This window comes from Corythoichthys intestinalis, chromosome 2 (assembly GCF_030265065.1).
Source record: "Corythoichthys intestinalis isolate RoL2023-P3 chromosome 2, ASM3026506v1, whole genome shotgun sequence".
Lineage (NCBI taxonomy): Eukaryota > Metazoa > Chordata > Actinopteri > Syngnathiformes > Syngnathidae > Corythoichthys > Corythoichthys intestinalis.
In genome coordinates this window covers 72,759,956-72,779,074 of record NC_080396.1, presented here as the reverse complement: position 1 = coordinate 72,779,074, position 19,119 = coordinate 72,759,956, and the positions used below count along the sequence as shown (strand labels likewise).

At 42.7% G+C, this 19,119-nt stretch overlaps 1 protein-coding gene across 3 annotated transcripts in view; it reads right to left on the bottom strand.

Annotated features, from left to right (window-relative positions):
- nrp2a (neuropilin 2a) overlaps nucleotides 1–19,119 on the bottom strand; it is a 150,168-nt gene that overhangs the window by 52,002 nt on the left and 79,047 nt on the right. For all 3 annotated transcript variants that reach the window (XM_057857838.1, XM_057857847.1, XM_057857855.1), the window contains exons 4-7: nucleotides 12,928–13,158; nucleotides 8,070–8,225; nucleotides 7,814–7,983; nucleotides 5,030–5,185 (exon numbers count right to left, since the gene is read on the bottom strand). In XM_057857838.1, coding sequence (XP_057713821.1) covers nucleotides 5,030–5,185; nucleotides 7,814–7,983; nucleotides 8,070–8,225; nucleotides 12,928–13,158 — 713 coding nt within the window. The remainder of the gene's footprint in view (nucleotides 1–5,029; nucleotides 5,186–7,813; nucleotides 7,984–8,069; nucleotides 8,226–12,927; nucleotides 13,159–19,119) is intronic.

Sequence of the window (19,119 nt, the reverse complement as noted above, 5' to 3'; positions counted from 1 at the left end):
TGTTTCGCGCCCCCCCCAAACTCTGCCTGTCACTGTAAATAGTATCATTTGTCTATAATATTACTATTATAAGTACGCCTCAGTGTGTCCTTTTTTTCTATTAGAGAAAATAACAGCGATCAACTTAAAAAGTATCACTTTATTAACATTGTTTTGTTTGTAACAGAAAAGACTTAGCGCCCATCAATTTGCCTGAATTTAAAAAAAAGTCACATCCAAACTGTAAAAATACACTCAAGGTACATTTTTGACCATTTGATACTGAAAAATCAAATCAGTAAATAATAACAAATTATAAATTGATTAGAAACATTAACTCATGAGGACAATATGCCACAATATAACACTGACAAAATGGGACGATTGTTGGCTATATTCGGCACGTTTTCGCTGAAAAACAACCAAGCGGTTTATCAATGAGATTGGGCTCTTTAAGTGGCGTCTTAATTGATATGGCTTCCGGCTGTCCGCTATGATCATTTTTAGACACAGTAAACAGTGGTCTTTCCTCATCTACCACTGTATTAAATGTCAAAGCCAAAAGGCAAACGGCCCGGAAAAAAAGCACATGCTCGGCGGCCGAGGGAGAACCGTAGGTGAGGGCGGTCGTCGTGACGATCCCAAGCCGAAAATGGCACTTCTCGGGTGGACACGTGAGCACCGGAGAAGACAGTGGGTCGCTGCATGAGTCCGGCCAGAAAACGGCTTTCGAAAACGGCGCACAGCTCTTCATATCTCTCTTCTGTGTGCTCTTGCTTACTTAAAAAATACTGCGCGCACTTTGAAAATGAGAGCGCCACTGCCACCCACTGAGTGGATGTGCAAGTACACTTTATTCTAGTACGGCAAGAAAAAAAAAAAAAAAAAAAAAATGCATGTTCCCCGAGGTCACATGCGCCACCCCTGGCATCGCTCTGCGCCCCCCTGGGGGGGCGCGCCCCACTATTTGAGAAGTACTGATCTAAACCAACATAAACATGACCCGAAATCAACAGGAAATGACCCGGGAATGTCCCAAAATCTACAATAATAATAATAATAATAATAATAAATATATATATATATATATATATATATATATATACTTTATAAATCAGCGGGAAGTGACACGTATTTACTCTAAAATTAACAAGGGAGTGACCAAACTGATCTAATTGCCTGCCATTGACAACAATTCATTTAAACTGTGAGGCCGGGTCATGTTTCACTGCCATTGACGGCGCTAGATGTCCAATTCATTTTGACTGAGAGGGGCGAAAATGAATTGGACGTCTCGCACCATCGATGGCAAACAACGAGTTCAATGAAATCCACATTTGACTGCGTAATCCCCACATCAGACACCCCCCGTCAGCTCCACCCAATCTCATCAGAAAGGGGTCTATGTTGTGAATTATGCACATCCATGGATTAACCCTTCCACGTCGCGACCATCCCCCTCCCCGCTTTCCCACTAAACGATGGATGACCTCAACCCAGATACGAGGAATGAAGACCGATGCACCATGACAACAACATCCTGCGCCGTGCATACATTTCGACATACGTTTGTATACGCGAGGGTGGCAAAGCCAGAAAAAAAAAACAGATAACGCACCCGGAAGAAGGGCACACAGAGGACACCATTGTAATATTTTGTCAACTTTATCTCTATCTTTCCCTCCCTCCCTCCCATCACTTCTTTTCAAACACATGACTGATGGCGTGACCCGGGTATAAAGTGCTAGGAATGCAAACTGTTTCCAGAAATAAGTTTGACTTGAACTTATGTATTTTCCCCTAAAATAACGGTTTTTAAGTGTATAAGTCGCACCCGAATATAAATTGCACCACTCCCAAAAATGGACCTAATGGTTCAAATCAAGACTTTTAATCGTATGTATTTATTTTTTAACTTTTTAAAATTAAAAATATAACAAAGGAAATAAAACTGAAACTCATTTTATGTGTATCATTTTTTTCTTCAAATATTCTAAATATTTTAGAATATACTTTGAAAATACTTTAGAAATACATTTAAATTTAATAAATTATATATGAAATTATTATTAGATATATAATTCTATTTAACTATAGGCTAGAACTAAATTCATAAATATTCATAAATAAAACATTATTCTGCATAATAAGTATTTAGGAATATATATCACAATTACAATAAATAATAAATGATAATAAAATTTAGTATTTAAAAATATAAAATAGTCTATTTAATAATAAAATATAAAATATTAATATATTATCAATTCATTTTATATGATGATTTTATACATTTTTAATGAGTTTATTATTCAAAATATATTTTTAAATGTTTTAAACATGTAACCTGTCATCATCTGATTATTTTGGTAACTTTTGAAAATAAAAAATAATTTAAATATAAATTTATTGACATAAACAAGGCAAGAAAACACAAATCAACAGGAAGTGACCCGCTATCAATAGGAAGTGACCCGGAAATGCTTCCACAAGTCAATGGAAAGTGACCGTAAAATGCCCCCAAATCAACAGGAAGTGTTCCCCAAGATGTTCCCAGATCAACAGAAAGTGACCCTGAAATAGCCCAAATAATCAGAAGTGACTCCAAATGCCCATAAATCCACAGGAAGTGACACGCTATTGACAGAAAGTGGCCCCAAAATACCCCCAAATCAACAGGAAGTGAAAGTAAAATACCCCCAAAAAAACACGAAGTGACCCAAAATGCCCCCAAATCAACAGGTTGTGACCTGTAATCAAAAGCTGTCCCCGAAATGCCCCCAAATCAACAGGAAGTGACACTAAAATAGCCCCAGATCAACTGGATATGACTCTGAAATGGAACAAAATCAACAAGAAGTGACCCACTATTGACAGCAAGTGACCCTGAAATGGCACGAACAACCAGGAAGGGACCCCAAAAGCCCCCAAATCAACAAGTTGTGACCTGTAATCAACAGATGTCCCCGAAATGCCCCCAAATCAACAGAAATTTACACTACAATGCCCCTCAAATCAATAGGAAGTGACCCGCTATTGACAGGAACTGACCCCAAAATGGCCCAAAATCAACAAGGAGTTACCTTAAAATACCGCAAAACAACAGGAAATGACTAACATCTTTCCCGCAATGCCCCCAAAAGAAAAGGAAGTGATGCTAAAATGCCCCCAAATCAACAGGAAGTGACACTAAAATGCCCCAAAATGAATAGGATGTGACTTACATCAATAGGAAGTGACCTCAAATGCCCCAAAATCAACATGTAGTGACCCTAAAATGCCTACCAAATAACAGGAAGTGATAAAAATCAACAGGAAGTAACCCCAAATGCCCCCAAATCAACGGGTAGTGACCTGTAAACCACAGGTGTCCCCAAAATGCCCCCAAATCAATAGGGAGTTACCCTAAAATGCCCCCAAATCAACAGGAAGTGACCCCAAAATGGCCCAAAATCAATGGCAAGTTACCCTTACATGCCCGCAAAACAACAGGAAATGACTAACATCTTTCCCGCAATGCCCCCAAAAGAAAAGGAAGTGATGCTAAAATGCCCCCAAATCAACAGGAAGTGACACTAAAATGCCCCAAAATGAATAGGATGTGACTTACATCAATAGGAAGTGACCTCAAATGCCCCAAAATCAACATGTAGTGACCCTAAAATGCCTACCAAATAACAGGAAGTGATAAAAATCAACAGGAAGTAACCCCAAATGCCCCCAAATCAACGGGTAGTGACCTGTAAACCACAGGTGTCCCCAAAATGCCCCCAAATCAATAGGGAGTTACCCTAAAATGCCCCCAAATCAACAGGAAGTGACCCCAAAATGGCCCAAAATCAATGGCAAGTTACCCTTACATGCCCGCAAACAACAGGAAGTGACTAACATCAACAGGAAGTGTCCCCACAATGCCCCCAAATCAACAGAAAGTGACACTAAAATGGCGCAAAATCAACAAGAAGTCACCCCAAAATGGCCCAAAATCAATAGGGAGTTATACTAAAATGACCGCAAAACAACACGAAGTGACTAACATTAGCAGAAAGTGTCCCCCACAATGCCCCCAAATCAACAGGTAGACCATAGGTACACCACAAGTGTCCCCAAAATGCCCCCCAATCAACAGGAAGTGACCCTAAAATGCCCCCAAATCAACAGAAAGTGACACTCAAATGGCCCCAAATCAAGAGGGCGTTCTCCTAAAATGCCCGCAAACAGGAAGTGACTAACATCAACAGGAAGTGTCCCCACAATGCCCCCCAAATCAACAGGAAGTGACACTAAAGTGGCCCAAAATCAATAGGGAGTTATACTAAAATGCCCGCAAAACAACACGAAGTGACTAACATTAGCAGAAAGTGTCCCCCACAATGCCCCCAGATCAACAGGTAGACCACAGGTACACCACAAGTGTCCCCAAAATGCCCCCAAATCAACAGGAAGTGACCCTAAAATGCCCACAAATCAACAGCAAGTGACCCCAAATGGCCCAAAATCAAGAGGGCGTTCTCCTAAAATGCCCGCAAACAGGAAGTGACTAACATCAACAGGAAGTGTCCCCACAGTGCCCCCCAAATCAACAGGAAGTGACAGGAGTTACCCTAAAATGCCCGCCAAACAACAGGAAGTGACTAACATCAACAGGAAGTGTCCCCACAATGCCCCCAAATCAACAGGATGTGACTAACATCAACAGGAAGTGACATCAAATGCCCACAAATCAACAGGAAGTGACCCCAAAATGGCCCCAAATCAATAGCTAGTTACCCTTAAATGCCCCCAAATGAACAGGAAGTGAGCACAAATGCTCCAAAATCAACAGGACGTGACACTAAAATACCCCAAATAAACAGGAAGTGACCCCAAAATGGCCCAAAAACAATAGGGAGTTACCCAAAAATGTCCCCAAATCAACAGGAAGGGGCTAACATCAACAAGAAGTGACCCTAAATGCCCCCAAATCAACAGGAAGTGACCCGCTATTGACAGGAAGTGACCCCAAAAAGGTTCAACTCACTGCAAGTAAGAAGTAAACGCCAGCACATACCTTGTGATTCTTGCCGTGTCGATATATCATCCAGTCCTCGCCGTTGGTGCTGACCTCCAGCTTGAAGGTGGTCACAAAGTAGGACTTTTGCGTCTCTTTGGAAACGGCCCCTTGGGTGGCGATGCCCGTCAACACTTTCAGGAATTGGAGGTCAACCTTGACCAGAGAGGCAAAAAGTAATAATATGAATATGAAATGATTTCGCAACAGAGGATGATGGATGAAGAGCAGCAGCCGCGAAATGTGTATTTATGAATGACGTAGATAACCAAGGAGTTTCTATTTGTCACGGAAGCGGGGTGGTCCTCGCGCCGCTACGAGGAAATGAAAAAGAAGTCCGGAGACTAAGATCAATGGTGTAATATTCCAACGTGATCCTCTGAAGCACCTTCATCCATCACGGCACTCTCGGCCACAGTTTCCAAATCTAATGTAGAGTACCAGTGCTTCTTTATCAGCGTTTTGCAGTGCTTCGCTGAGTGCTTTATTGTTAGGAATAAGATGTTTATATTGTGCGCTATAAAAAAACTGCTCGGGTCCAGAGAATTTTACAGTTAGCTAGATAATGCTAGCTTTGCTTTGGCAGCTTCTTGTTGATATCAAGTCACTTCCTGTTGATTTTGAGGAGTCTCTGAGGTATCGGGTCACTTCCTGTTTTGTTTTGGGGCATTTCTGGGTCACTTCCTGTTCATATTGGGTCACTTCCTGCTGATTTAGGGGTATTTTGGGTTCACTTCCTGTACATATCGGATCACTTCCTGTTTATTTTGAGGCAACAGACTTCCTGTAGATATCTGGTCACTTTCTGTTGATTTTGGGGCATTTCGGGTTCCCTTCCTCTTCATATTAGGTCACTTCCTGCTGATATGGGGGATTTTGGGGTCACTTCCTATTGATTTGGGGGCATTTGAGGTTTACTTCCTGTTCATATTGGGTCACTTCCTGTTGATTTTGAAGTAACTTGGACTTCCTGTAGATATCGGATCACATCCTGTTTATTTTGGGGCATTTCAGGTTCACTTCCTGTACATTGTGGGTCACTTCCTGTTGATCTGGGGGATTTTAGGGCTGCTTCTAATTGATTTGGGGGCATTTCAGGTTCACTTCCTGTTCATACTGGGTCAGTTTTTGTTGATTTGGGGGCATTTCAGATTCACTTCCTGTTCTTATTGGTTCACTTCCTGTTAATACTGTATGGGGGGGTTTTAGGGTCACTTCCTGTTGATTCGGGGGCATTTCAGGTTCACTTCCTTTTCGTATTGGGTCACTTGCTCTTAATCTGGGGTATTTTAGGGTCACTTCCTATTCATTTGGGTGGTATTTTGGGTTCAGTTTATGTACATATCGGGTTACTTCCTGTTTATTTTTAGGTAACCCGGACTTCCTGTAGCTATTGGGTCACTTCCTGTTTATTTTGGGGGGATTTTAGGGTCACTTCCTGTTGATTTTGAGGTAACTCTGACTTCTTGTAGATATTGGGTCACTTCCTGTTTATTTTGAGGCCTACAGGTTCACTTCCTGTACATATTGGGTCAGTTCCTGTTGATGTAGGGGCATTTTAGTTTCAATTGCTGTTCATATTGGATCTCTTCCTGTTGATATGGGTGGATTTTAGGGTCACTTCCTGTTGATTTTAAGGTAACTCTGACCTCCTGTAGATATTGGGTGACTTCCTGTTTATTTTGGGGCATTTCAGGTTCACTCCCTGTTTATATTGGGTCACATCCTGTTGAACTGGGAGATTTTGGCATCACTTCCTATTGATTGAGGGACATTTCAGGTTCACTTCCTGTTCATATTGTGTCACTTTTTGTTGATTTGGGGACATTTCAAGTTCCCTTGTTGTGGATATTGGGTCACTTCCTGTTGATATGGGGGATTTTAGGGTGACTTCCTGTTAATTTGGGGGCATTTCAGGTTCACTTCCTGTACATATCGGGTCACTTCTTGTTGATTTTGAGGTAACTCGGACTTCCTGTAGATATCGGGTCACTTCCTGTTTATTGTGGGGCATTTCAGGTTCACTTCCTGTACATATTGGGTCACTTCCTATTGATCTGGGGAATTTTGAGGCCACTCCCTATTTATTTGGGGGCATTTCAGGTTCACTTCCTGTTCAAGTTGGGTCACTTCCTGGTGATTTGGGGGCATTTCATGGTCACTTTCTGTTCATTGATCGCTTCCTGTGGATTTTGGGGGATTTCCAGATCACTTCCTGATGATTTTGGGAGGATAATTTGGGTCACTTCTTGTTAATTGTTGATTTGAGTTTTTTTTTTTTTTTTTTTGGTAACACAGAAATACCTTAAACCCAACAGGATAATATCCAAAAATATACAGGAAGTGCCCCATTGTCTTGAAATAATCAGAAAGTAACCCAAATTCAACAGAAAGGGACCCGGAAATGTCCCCAAATCAAAAAGAAGTGACCTGGAAATGCCTTAAAATCAACAAGAAATGGTCCAAAAGGTACAGGAAGTGAGCCCAGATTGTCCGAAAATTTACAAGTGACCCAAAATCAAAAGGAAGTGACCAATCAGTAACTTCTAACAATTAACAAGAAGTTAACTCAAAATCATCTCATTGCTAGCCATTGACAACAATAGACATCCAATTCATTTAAAGTGTTATGTGTATGCGCATCTTTCAGTGCCATTGACGGCACTAGATGCCCAATCCCTTTGGACTTTTGAGTCCGGGGGTTTGGACGTCTAGCGTAGTCAACGGCAGGCAAATGAGTTCACAAATAAGTGACCTGAAAACGCCCCAATTAGGTTGTCATACCTGAATGTACTCTTTGCTGCTGTCCTCGGACGGCGTCCAGGCATTATCGTTGTTGTTGAGGCGAGCCTGGCGCGGCAACCAGCGATTGTCGTAGAAACTGGTGGAAGCGCTGATCTGGTCGTCGCTGATCTTCCCGGACTCCATGCCCAGCGCCATGCTACAGTGAAATGCTAACGGATAGCGAGAAATGGGAATTGATTTAGTATAATAGAAATGGAGGTGTTGAGTTAATTTCTTGGACAAAATTTGCACTCACAGTCGCTGACTTCCTTGCGTGTCATGTTGTATCGGGCCGAGAAGCCGTCTTTAGCCACCGCCATGTCCGTGTGAAAGGAAAGGGACAGCAGGCCAGAGGACGACTGAATTTCCGGAGGGATCTTTGTCCCGCAGTAACGTCCGATCAGTGGCGACACTGCGGGTGAACAAATATAGTTAGTCCGAAGGTGATCGATTTTCAAAGAATTTATATTTTGGTGCTTCTGTCCAAACATGACACTGGAAAATGTATCTATGCTCGGGATGAATTTAATCTTAGAGTGCTTATTGGTCTGTTCCTGTTGATTTTTGGGTCACTTCTTGTATATTTTGGGACATTATGGCGAAACTTTCTGTCCTTTTTTGTCATTCCCTGTTGTTTTTAGGGCATTTCCAGGTCACTTTCTGTTTTAATTGTGACATCATAACCAGAACTGATGATGTCTAGCCTTTTAGTGCTGCTCTAGCTTAGCTAGCACATGTTGACAGAATGACAACAAGAGAATACCGTGCCTATGGATAGCATGCTAGCAGCTTATTCTGGGTGTGACATCAGCTTCCGTTTTTACTGGGCGAGGCCAAGGCAGCTGAGAAAAGAAGCCTAATTACCCATATGGAAAACATAAAATTTACTACTGAAATCGATGTAAATTCTTGTATGTCTCATACAATGATTTACTCTTGAAAGTGGCCACTTTTGCATACTTTTCATACAAAATATTTAAAGGATTTGTGTATGAAACAAGTAAAATTTATGTATGTGGTATATATGAAAAACTTATGGCAAATTATAGTTTCCAAAGATGTTTCGTATGTTTTCTTCATGCAAATTATTCTTTCCTTATATAATTCATACATGTTCCATATATGTCATTTGATTAAAACAATAAATACAAATAGCAGCATCAGGGTTGGCTGTCTTACCATGTGAGCTATCAGGTTTCTACAAATAACATATATAAATACTGTATATATATGTATGAAGTCACAGGACTGCCAAAACTGAACAAATGAGTGAATAAATACATAAATAAATACATGAAAATATAAAAGTATATATATCGAGGTGTGTGTGTGTGTGTGTGTGTGTGCGTGTGTGTGTGTGTGTGTTGGTGCTGTGACTAACGATTTCTTTTTTTATCGATTAATTAGATGATTAATTAAACGATTAATCCACTATTCGAATAAATGTCCCTTTTTTTCTATTACCTTAACAATTTAACTTGAAGTTGTTTTAGGCATGTTGTAAGTAACAATGAAGACAAAATGGATGACTACTTCCTACAAAAATACCATTTTATTTCCGCTTCATACAAGACAACACATATGAACTTTATAAAATGTATATATGTCTTTTCCTTATGGGTAGGACCTCATTTTATTATTTAAGCCTTTTCTGTCAGTTTTTTTGGGGATGAATTTGTGTTCAAAATGTGTTCTAATATCATTTTTAAGTCACTTGCTGCAGTATTTCATTGCACCTTTTGTGGAATATTGCTATACAAACAAATTTGATTTGCCTTCAGGGATAATACAAGAGAAGTAGTCATCTTTTTCTCTGATAAGTGATGGCTATTGATTTGCCAATCTCCACCGGTGCCATCCTTCCCCTCCCCTCCATCTGCGCGTCTTAGCCAGACCCCAGCAGGGGGAACTCCAATCCCCGCCTTAGCGCAAGCTGCTCTGGGATCATCCGCACACGCGCGCACACCGCACCGGCGAGGATTACTGTAGTCTCAAGACGGATGCCAAATTCTTTACCCTCCCCTCTCGTCTGCCAAGACCCTTTCACGCCTGAGGACCAGGTTCACTCCAACTGGGTTACGTTTTCATTTCCTCCCATTTCTCCTACTTTAAATGTTTGCAGCTCGCAGGGAGCCCAAATTTAAGGCTATGCTTAATTGAAAACCTCAATCTGTGTGGATCCCTTTTTAGAACCCCCCTCAAAATGAATAATTAGAACTACAAAAGTCAAAAGTATCATAGATTACTTCTACTAAAATGATGTATCAATAAAACATACAGGGAGGTTACAATGTCTTCGACCTTCGACGTCCCACCTGTCACCTGACCATAGTTTCTGTTTAGCTGGTGGATAGTCGACGTGTGACGCACGTAAAAGTAACGTGGTCACAAATACTGTGATTATCATTTTTGATAGTATTTATAGAAATTAAAATATATATATTCATAGGTGATTTTAGTAGGTAGGAATAAAAGTGTGTAACAATAGAGTCAAAAGAGACTGCACCCAGTTTCTGGTTCATGTGTTAAATTCTTACTGCAGTGGTATGAAAAAGTATCTGAACCTTTTTGAATTTCTCACATTTCTGCATAAAATCACCGTCAAATGTGATCTGATCTTTGTCAAAATCACTCAGATGAAAAAACAGTATCTGCTTTAACTAAAGCCACCCAAACATTTATAGGTTTTCATATTTTAATGAGGATGGCATGTAAACAATGACAGAAGGGGCGAAAATAAGTAAGTGAACCTTCTGCCTAAGGAGGCTTAAAGAGCAGTGTTGTTAATAACGGCGTTACAATATAACGGCGTTAGTAACGGCGTTATTTTTTTCAGTAGTGGGTAATCTAATTAATTACTTTTCTCATCTTGGCAACGCCGTTACCGTTACTGAGGACGGAAAGTCAGGCGTTACTATGCGTTACTATATTGTTGAAAAGTCTGAAGGAGACGAACTCACCGAGACGACAGAGCAGAGCAGGAGTAGGGAGGAGGCAAGAAAGTTGTGACGCCGAGCAAACGCGATGCTAGGTAGCTGATGTTGTAGCCGATAGCCGACAAACTACGCCCGCATGTTATGGTAGATATGTTAGACATGGTAGATATCACATGTACTGTATATAGATATAACTAAATGCAAAATGACAGACATGGCACTAAATGCGTTAGTAGACAGCCGCCATCTTAAAGCAGTAGGCTTTTTAGGACCGCTCTGTTGTAGAGAACCTTCCTAGCGAACCTAAGTAACTTTTTATCTAAAATACTTCTAAATCGGCAAAATCTTGACTTGAATCCATCTTTAAATGATGAAACAGTTTTAAAACTTTCATATGTCGAAAGTAGAGAGAAGGGAACTAATGCAATAATGGGAGCAATTTTAACAACTTTTAACAGTTGATTCAGGGTAAAGGGTAAATTAGGGTAAAGAATTGGGCTCGGGCCAATTGTACCAAAAACCTTCACAAAAAACTTCACATAGTGTGGCCAATGTTTTTTTTTTTTTTTTTTTTTTTTGAGGGAGAAAAAAAAAAAAGTAATTATCACCAATTACTTTGCCAAGTAACTAATTACTCTTACATTCAGGTAATTGAGTTACTAACGCAATTACTTTTCGGGAGAAGTAATTTGTAACTAAAATTAATTACTTTTTTTCAGTAAGATTAACAACACTGTTAAAGAGCAATTGAAACCTATTTTTAACCAAACAATTTTAAAGTCAGGTGTGAGCCCAATCACTGATGAGTGGTTTAAAGCTGCCCTGTCCACTATAAAACACACACCTGGTAAGAATTGTCTTGATGAGAAGCATTGTCTGATGTGCATAATGGCTGAGTCAAAAGAGCTGTCTGAGGACTGGCGATCAAGGATTGATGATTTGTATAAAGCTGGGAAAGGATACAAAAACATCTCTAAAAGTCTTCTTTAGGCTTCCCTCCCAAGGAGTGGCCGTCCACCAAAGATGACGCCAAGAGTTCAGCGCAGAATACTCCGGGAGGTAAAAAAGAACCCTAGATTGTCTGCTAAAGACTTACAGAAATCACTGGCAAAGTCCAATATCTCTGTGCAAACATCAGCTATATGTAAAACTATGGCCAAGAATGGTGTTCATGGGAGGAATCCACAGAGGAAGCCACTGCTGTTTAAAAAAACATTGTTGCTCGTTTAATGTTCACAAAAAGCTACTTGGACACTCCAGAGACGTTTTGGCAAAATATTTTGTGGACCGATTAAACCAAAGTTGAATTGTTTGGGAGTAACACGCAAGGTCATGTGTGGAGGAAAAACTAAACAGCCCACCAACATCAACACCTCATTCCCACCGTGACGAATGGAGGATTGAGCATCAAGATTTGGGGCTGTTTTGCTACCTCAGGGCCTGGACAACTTGCAATTCTTAATGGAAGAATGAATTCAAAAGTTTATCAGGATGTTTTGCAGGAAAACCTGAGGCCGTCTGTCAGACAGTTTAAGCTTAAAAGAGGATGGATGTTCCAACAATAAAATGATCCAAAACAAGGATGTAAATCAACTTCAGAATGGTTTCAGAAGAACAAAATACACGTTCTGGAGTGGCCAATTCAAAGTCCAGACTTGAACCCCATTGACATGCTGTGGCATGACCTAAAGACAGCGAGTAATGCCAGACATCCCAGGAATCTGACTGAACTACAGCAGTTTTTTAAAGAGAAGAATGGGTCAAGATTACTCCTGATCGATGTGCAAGACTGATCTGCAGCCACAGGAATCCTCTTGTTGAAGTTATTGCTGCCAAAGGGAGGGCCACAAAATATTAAATGTGATGGTTCACGTACTTATTTTCCCCCCTTTTGTCATTGTTTGCAAGCTATCCTCATTAAAATATAAAAACCTATAAATGTTTGGGTGGTTTTAGTTATAGCAGACACTGTTTTTTCATCTGTGTGATTTTGACGACCAGGTCTCATTTGATGGTGATTTTATGCAGAAATGTGACAAATTCCAAAAGGTTCAGATACTTTTTCAAACCACTGTGTTCTGTTCTATTCTATTCTATTCTATTCTATTCTATTCTATTCTATTCTATTCTATTCTATTCTATTCTATTCTAATTTCCCCCATCTGCAGAGGCACTTACCTTGTGGCAAGCCGTCCCACACGTCCAACCAGTCATATTTGCAGTCGCCCTCTCCCACCAGCAGGGGGTCGTTTTCCAGGTCAAAGGTGAGGAACGTTAAGGTGACGTCCACGTGGGGCGGAGCGATGATCATATACGAGCACTCCAGATTGTGGGGGTATTTATCCGGGAAGCCCGGCGATTCGATCATCCCGGAGCTGCTGGTGAAATTGCGGAAGCAGAATTCCGAGCCTGAAAAGAAGAAGCCATCTGTTATAAAAGAACGGCGAGATCAGACAAGCGCGACGGATCAAACAGAGGAGACATCTGAGTCCCAGATGGAGTTGATCACTGACATCTTGCAGGATGTCCAACGTTACGTATGACATGAAGACAAGCGCTCCTACCGATCATGAGCGCTTTGACACGGCACTAGCGACTGCTGCGACCTTAGAAATATTGCTTCAAGATGTGAGAAAAGATCGAGTGTTTTTTTTTTTTCCGACACGTTGCACAGCCGAATTGTTTTGACCGATTCGCGATTTGGAAATGTTCCAAAAATTCTTTTTCAATTTCAACCCTAACCTTCACGGTTGCGCTCAAGACAAGTTCTTTAGCTGACCCCAAAAAATACCCGTGCATTTACAATAGGAAAAACTGAATTTCAATTTTTCAAAATGCAACTTGTTTTACAGTTTTTGTCTGATTCACATAAGTCACATATAGAGAAAAAAAATCACAAAACAAGGCACACTACAGTTATCAGCCAGTTCTTCAGTTTTCAGCAAAAACATACGGTTCTGCCAAAATTTAACAAAAAAAAAAAATCTTCACATTTTCTATTACCTAGTCATTTCCAATGGAACAACTACGGCTACTACAATCCACGCCTAAGTCACATATAGAGAAAAAAATTCACAAAACAAGGCACACTACAGTTATCAGCCAGTTTTTCAGTTTTCAGCAAAAACATACGGTTCTGCCAAAATTTAACAACAACAAAAAAAAATCACATTTTCGATTACCTATTCATTTCCAATGGAACAACTACTGCTACTACAATCCATGGCTACTGATTTTCAACCCTTCAAAAAATTTTGTGATCATTATTTTTGACCTAAAAATAAATAAATTGCCAACAAAATCATCCAAAAATGATACAAAAAGTCACCCCAAATCAACAGGGTGTGACCTGGAAATGCCCCAAATTTATCAGCATACGACCAAGATAGATTTTCAAATCAGACCTGCCAAAAAAAATCTTAAATGGTGGTCATTATTATTGACCAAAAAACAAACAAAAAAACGTCCTTGAATTCCTTCCCATGGGCTCACCACCTGTGGGAGGGGCCAGAGGGGTCGGGTGCGCAGAGAGTTGGGCGGCAGCCAAAGGCGGGGGCCTTGGCGGTCCAACTCCCAGCTGCAGAAGCTAACTCTTGGGACATGGAATGTCACCTCTCTGGCAGGGAAGGAGCCTGAGCTGGTGGGTGAGGCAGAGAAATTCCGACTAGATATAGTTGGACTCTCCTCCACACACAGCTTGGGTTCTGGTACCAATCCTCTCGAGAGGGGTTGGACTCTCTTCCACTCTGGAGTTGCCCACGGTGAGAGGCGCCGAGCAGGTGTGGGCATACTTATTGCCCCCCGGCTTGGTGCCTGTACGTTGGGGTTTACCCCGGTAGACGAGAGGGTAGCCTCCCTCCGCCTTCGGGTGGGGGACGGGTTTTGACTTGTTTGCGCTTATGCACCGAACAGCAGCTCAGAATACCCACCCTTTTTGGAGTCCTTGGAGGGTGTGCTGGAGAGCGCCCCCTCTGGGGACTCCCTCGTTCTACTGGGGGACTTCAACGCTCACGTGGGCAATGACAGTGAGACCTGGAGGGGCGTGATTGGGAGGAACGGCCCCCCCGATCAGAACCCGAGTGGTGTTCTGTTATTGGACTTCTGTGCTCGTCACGGTTTGTCCATAACGAACACCATGTTCAAACATAGGGGTGTCCATATGTGCACTTGGCACCAGGACACCCTAGGCCGCAGTTCAATGATCGACTTTGTAATTGTGTCATCGGACTTGCAGCCACATGTTTTGGACACTCGGGTGAAGAGAGGGGCGGAGCTGTCAACTGATCACCACCTGGTGGTGTGTTGGCTCCGATGGCGGGGGAAGTTGCTGGCCAGACCCGGCAGGCCCAAACGCATTGTGAGGGTCTGCTGGGAACGTCTGGCAGAATCCCCTGTCAGAAAGAGTTTCAACACCCACCTCCGGCAGAACTTCTCCCTTGTCCCGGGGGAGGTGGGGGACATTGAGTCCGAGTGGGCCATGTTCCACACCTCCATTGTTGAGGCGGCCGATCAGAGCTGTGGCCGTAAGGTGGTTGGTGCCTGTCGGGGCGGCAATCCCCGAACCCGCTGGTGGACACCAGTGGTAAGGGATGCCGTCAAGATGAAGAAGGAGGCCTATCGGGCCTTTTTGGCCTGTGGGACTCTGGAGGCAGCTGACAGGTACCGGCTGGCCAAGCAGACTGCGGCTTTGGCGGTCGCTGAGGCAAAAACTCGGACATGGGAGGAGTTCGGCGAGGCCATGGAAAACGACTTCCGGACGGCTTCGAGGAAATTCTGGTCCACCATCCGGCGTCTGAGGAGAGGGAAGCAGTGCACCATTAACACTGTGTATAGTGAAGATGGTGTACTGCTGACCTCGACTCGGGACGTCGTGAGTCGGTGGGGAGAATACTTCGAAGCCCTCCTCAATTCCACCGACACGCCTTCCTTTGAGGAAGCAGGGTGTGGGGACTCTGAGGTGGGCTCTTCGATCTCTGGGGTTGAAGTCACTGAGGCAGTTGGTAAGCTCCTCGGTGGCAAGGCCCCGGGGGTAGATGAGATCCGCCCGGAGTTCCTAAAGGCTCTGGATGTTGCAGGGCTGTCATGGCTGACACGCCTCTACAACATCGCGTGGACATCGGGGACAGTGCCTCTGGATTGGCAGACCGGGGTGGTGGTCCCTCTTTTCAAAAAGGGGGACCGGAGGGTGTGTTCCAATTATAGAGGGATCACACTCCTCAGCCTCCCCGGTAAAGTCTATTCAGGGGTGCTGGAGAGGAGGGTCCGTCGGGAAGTCGAATCTCGGATTCAGGAGGAACAGTGTGGTTTTTGTCCCGGCCGTGGAACAGTGGACCAGCTCTACACCCTCGGCAGGGTCCTTGAGGGTGCATGGGAGTTCACCCAACCAGTCTACATGTGTTTTGTGGATTTGGAGAAGGCGTTCGACCGTGTGCCTAGGGGAGTCCTGTGGAGGGTGCTCCGGGAGTACGGGGTACCGAGCCCCTTGGTAAGGGCTGTTCGGTCCCTGTACGACCGGTGTCAGAGTCTGGTCCGCATTGCCGGCAGTAAGTCGAATTCGTTCCCAGTGAGGATTGGACTCCGCCAAGGCTGCCCTTTGTCACCGATTCTGTTCATAATTTTTATGGACAGAATTTCTAGGCGCAGCCGAAGCGTTGAGGGTGTCTGGTTTGGTGGCCTCAGCATTTCATCTCTGCTTTTTGCAGATGATGTGGTGCTGTTGGCTTCATCAAGCTGTGACCTCCAACTCTCATTGGGGCGGTTCGCAGCCGAGTGTGAAGCGGTTGGGATGAAGATCAGCACCTCCAAATCCGAGACCATGGTCCTCAGCCGGAAAAGGGTGGCATGCCCTCTCCGGGTCGGGGAGGAGATCCTGCCCCAAGTGGAGGAGTTCAAGTATCTTGGGGTCTTGTTCACGAGTGAGGGTAGGAGGGAGCGGGAGATTGACAGGCGGATCGGTGCAGCGTCTGCAGTGATGCGGACTCTGCACCGGTCCGTTGTGGTGAAGAAGGAGCTGAGCCAAAAGGCGAAGCTCTCGATTTACCGGTCGATCTACGTTCCTACCCTCACCTATGGTCACGAGCTGTGGGCCGTGACCGAAAGAACAAGATCCCGGAAACAAGCGGCCGAAATGAGTTTCCTCCGCAGGGTGTCCGGGCTCTCCCTTAGAGATAGGGTGAGAAGCTCGGTCATCCGGGAGGGGCTTGGTGTCGAGCCGCTACTCCTCCGCGTTGAGAGGAGCCAGTTGAGGTGGCTCGGGCATCTGGTTCGAATGCCTCCTGGACGCCTCCCTGGAGAGGTGTTCCGGGCATGTCCCAAAGGCGGGAGGCCCCGGGGTCGACCCAGGACACGCTGGAGAGACTATGTCGCTCGGCTGGCCTGGGAACGCCTTGGAATCCCGCCGGAGGAGCTGGCTGAAGTGGCTGGGGAGAGGGAAGTCTGGGCTTCCCTGCTGAAGCTGCTGCCCCCGCGACCCGACCCCGGAATAAGCGGAAGATAATGGATGGATGGATGGATGAATTGTCCCAGAATGAACAAAAAGTATCCCATAAGTGCCCCAAAACTGACAGAAAGTGACCAGAAATCAACAGGAACAGATCAGGAATTCCCACAAAACTGACAGAAAGTGACCAGAAATCAACAGGAACAGACCAGGAATTCCCACAAATCTATAGAAAGTGACCCGATATCAACAAAAACTCACCCAATAATGCCCCAAAACTTACTGAAAGGGACCCAAAATCAACAGGAAATAATCCAAAATGGCCAAAAATCAGCAGGAAGTGACTAATGAACAGAAAGTGACCACTCCTGTAGATTATCAATTATCAGACCAGCAAAAAAAAAAAAAAAAAAAAAAAAAAAAAAATTCACCATTCATTTGTTATGGTAAAAACTAGGGCTGTCAAAATTATTGCGTTAACGCGCGGTAATTAATTTTTTAAATTAATCACGTTAAAATATTTGACGCAATTAACGCACATGTCCCGCTCAGACAGTATTCTGCCTTTTGGTAAGTTTTACAGCAAGGTTTTTTGTGCTGTCTAACAGCGAACTCTTGTGGTCGCTTTGCGACATGGTTTATTGCTTTCTTGCCAGTTCAATATGGCTGCACGATGTCTCGGGCTGACGCCTACGTTGTAATGTTGTGCTTATATGATCCTTGGACAAGATTTGTCCGTAAGTATGGTTGTTGTAAAGAATGTACATATTATGTTAGTAAGCGAAATGTTATATTTTTTGTATGAGACGCTTTTTGTTTATGTTTAGTGAACCTGTATAGCGTGCTAAGCTAACGTTTTTGCTAATGCAATGCTTGTGTACTTTTTTTTTTGTAGTTTCACTACGGTCTAAAGAGGACAGTGGTTTGAGGCCATTTTATCAATAAATCAGATGAAAAAGGAAGAAGTCTGATTGTTAAGGCGTCGTTCACTAGCTGTCTAGCTTTGGAAAAAGTAGACGCTTCGGAGTGAGGACAGCATAGACAGATTTAATTGACAGTAGAGTGAAATGCCCACTACAGTCCTTATGTACCGTATGTTGAATGTATATGTCCATCTTGTGTCTTATCTTTCCATTCCAACAAATTATTTTACAGAATATATATATAATTTACAGAAAAATACGGCATATTTTATAGATGGTTTGAATTGCGATTAATTGCGATTAATTACGATTAATTAATTTTTAAGCTGTAATTAACTCGATTAAAAATTTTAATCGTTTGACAGCCCTAGTAAAAACATACAATTTAAAATTTTCAAAATGCTACTTGTCATTCACATATTAAAAAAAAAAAAAATCACACAGTCAAGGCACAAAAGTTATCAGCCAGTTTTAGCAAAAACGTTCGGTTGTGCCAAAATTTGACATAAAAAAAAAAAAAAAAAAAAAAAAATCCTCATACATATTCAATTATTCATTCACTTTCAATAGAACATTCAACTTCCACAACTACAATTTACTCCTACTGTTTTTCAACCCTTCAAAAAATTATGTGGTCATTATTTTTGACCCCCCCAAAAAAACTTCTTTGAATTGCCAAAAAATTATCAGAAAGTGATACAAAATCAACAAGGAGTGACCTGGAAATGGCCCAAATTTACTGGAAGTGACCCAAAATGAACAGGAAGCCACCCATAAGTGCCCCAAAACTGACAAGAGTGACCAGAAATCACCAGGAACAGACCAGGAATTCCCACTAGTCTACAGAAAGTGACCCAATATAAACAAAAACCCACCAAGAAATGCCCAAAACTTAATGAACGTGAGTCAAAATCAACAGGAAGTGAGCTGGAAAAGCCCTAAAATCAAAAGGAAATAATCCAAAATGTACAGGAGGTGACCCCAAAATGCCCCAAAATAAACAGGAAG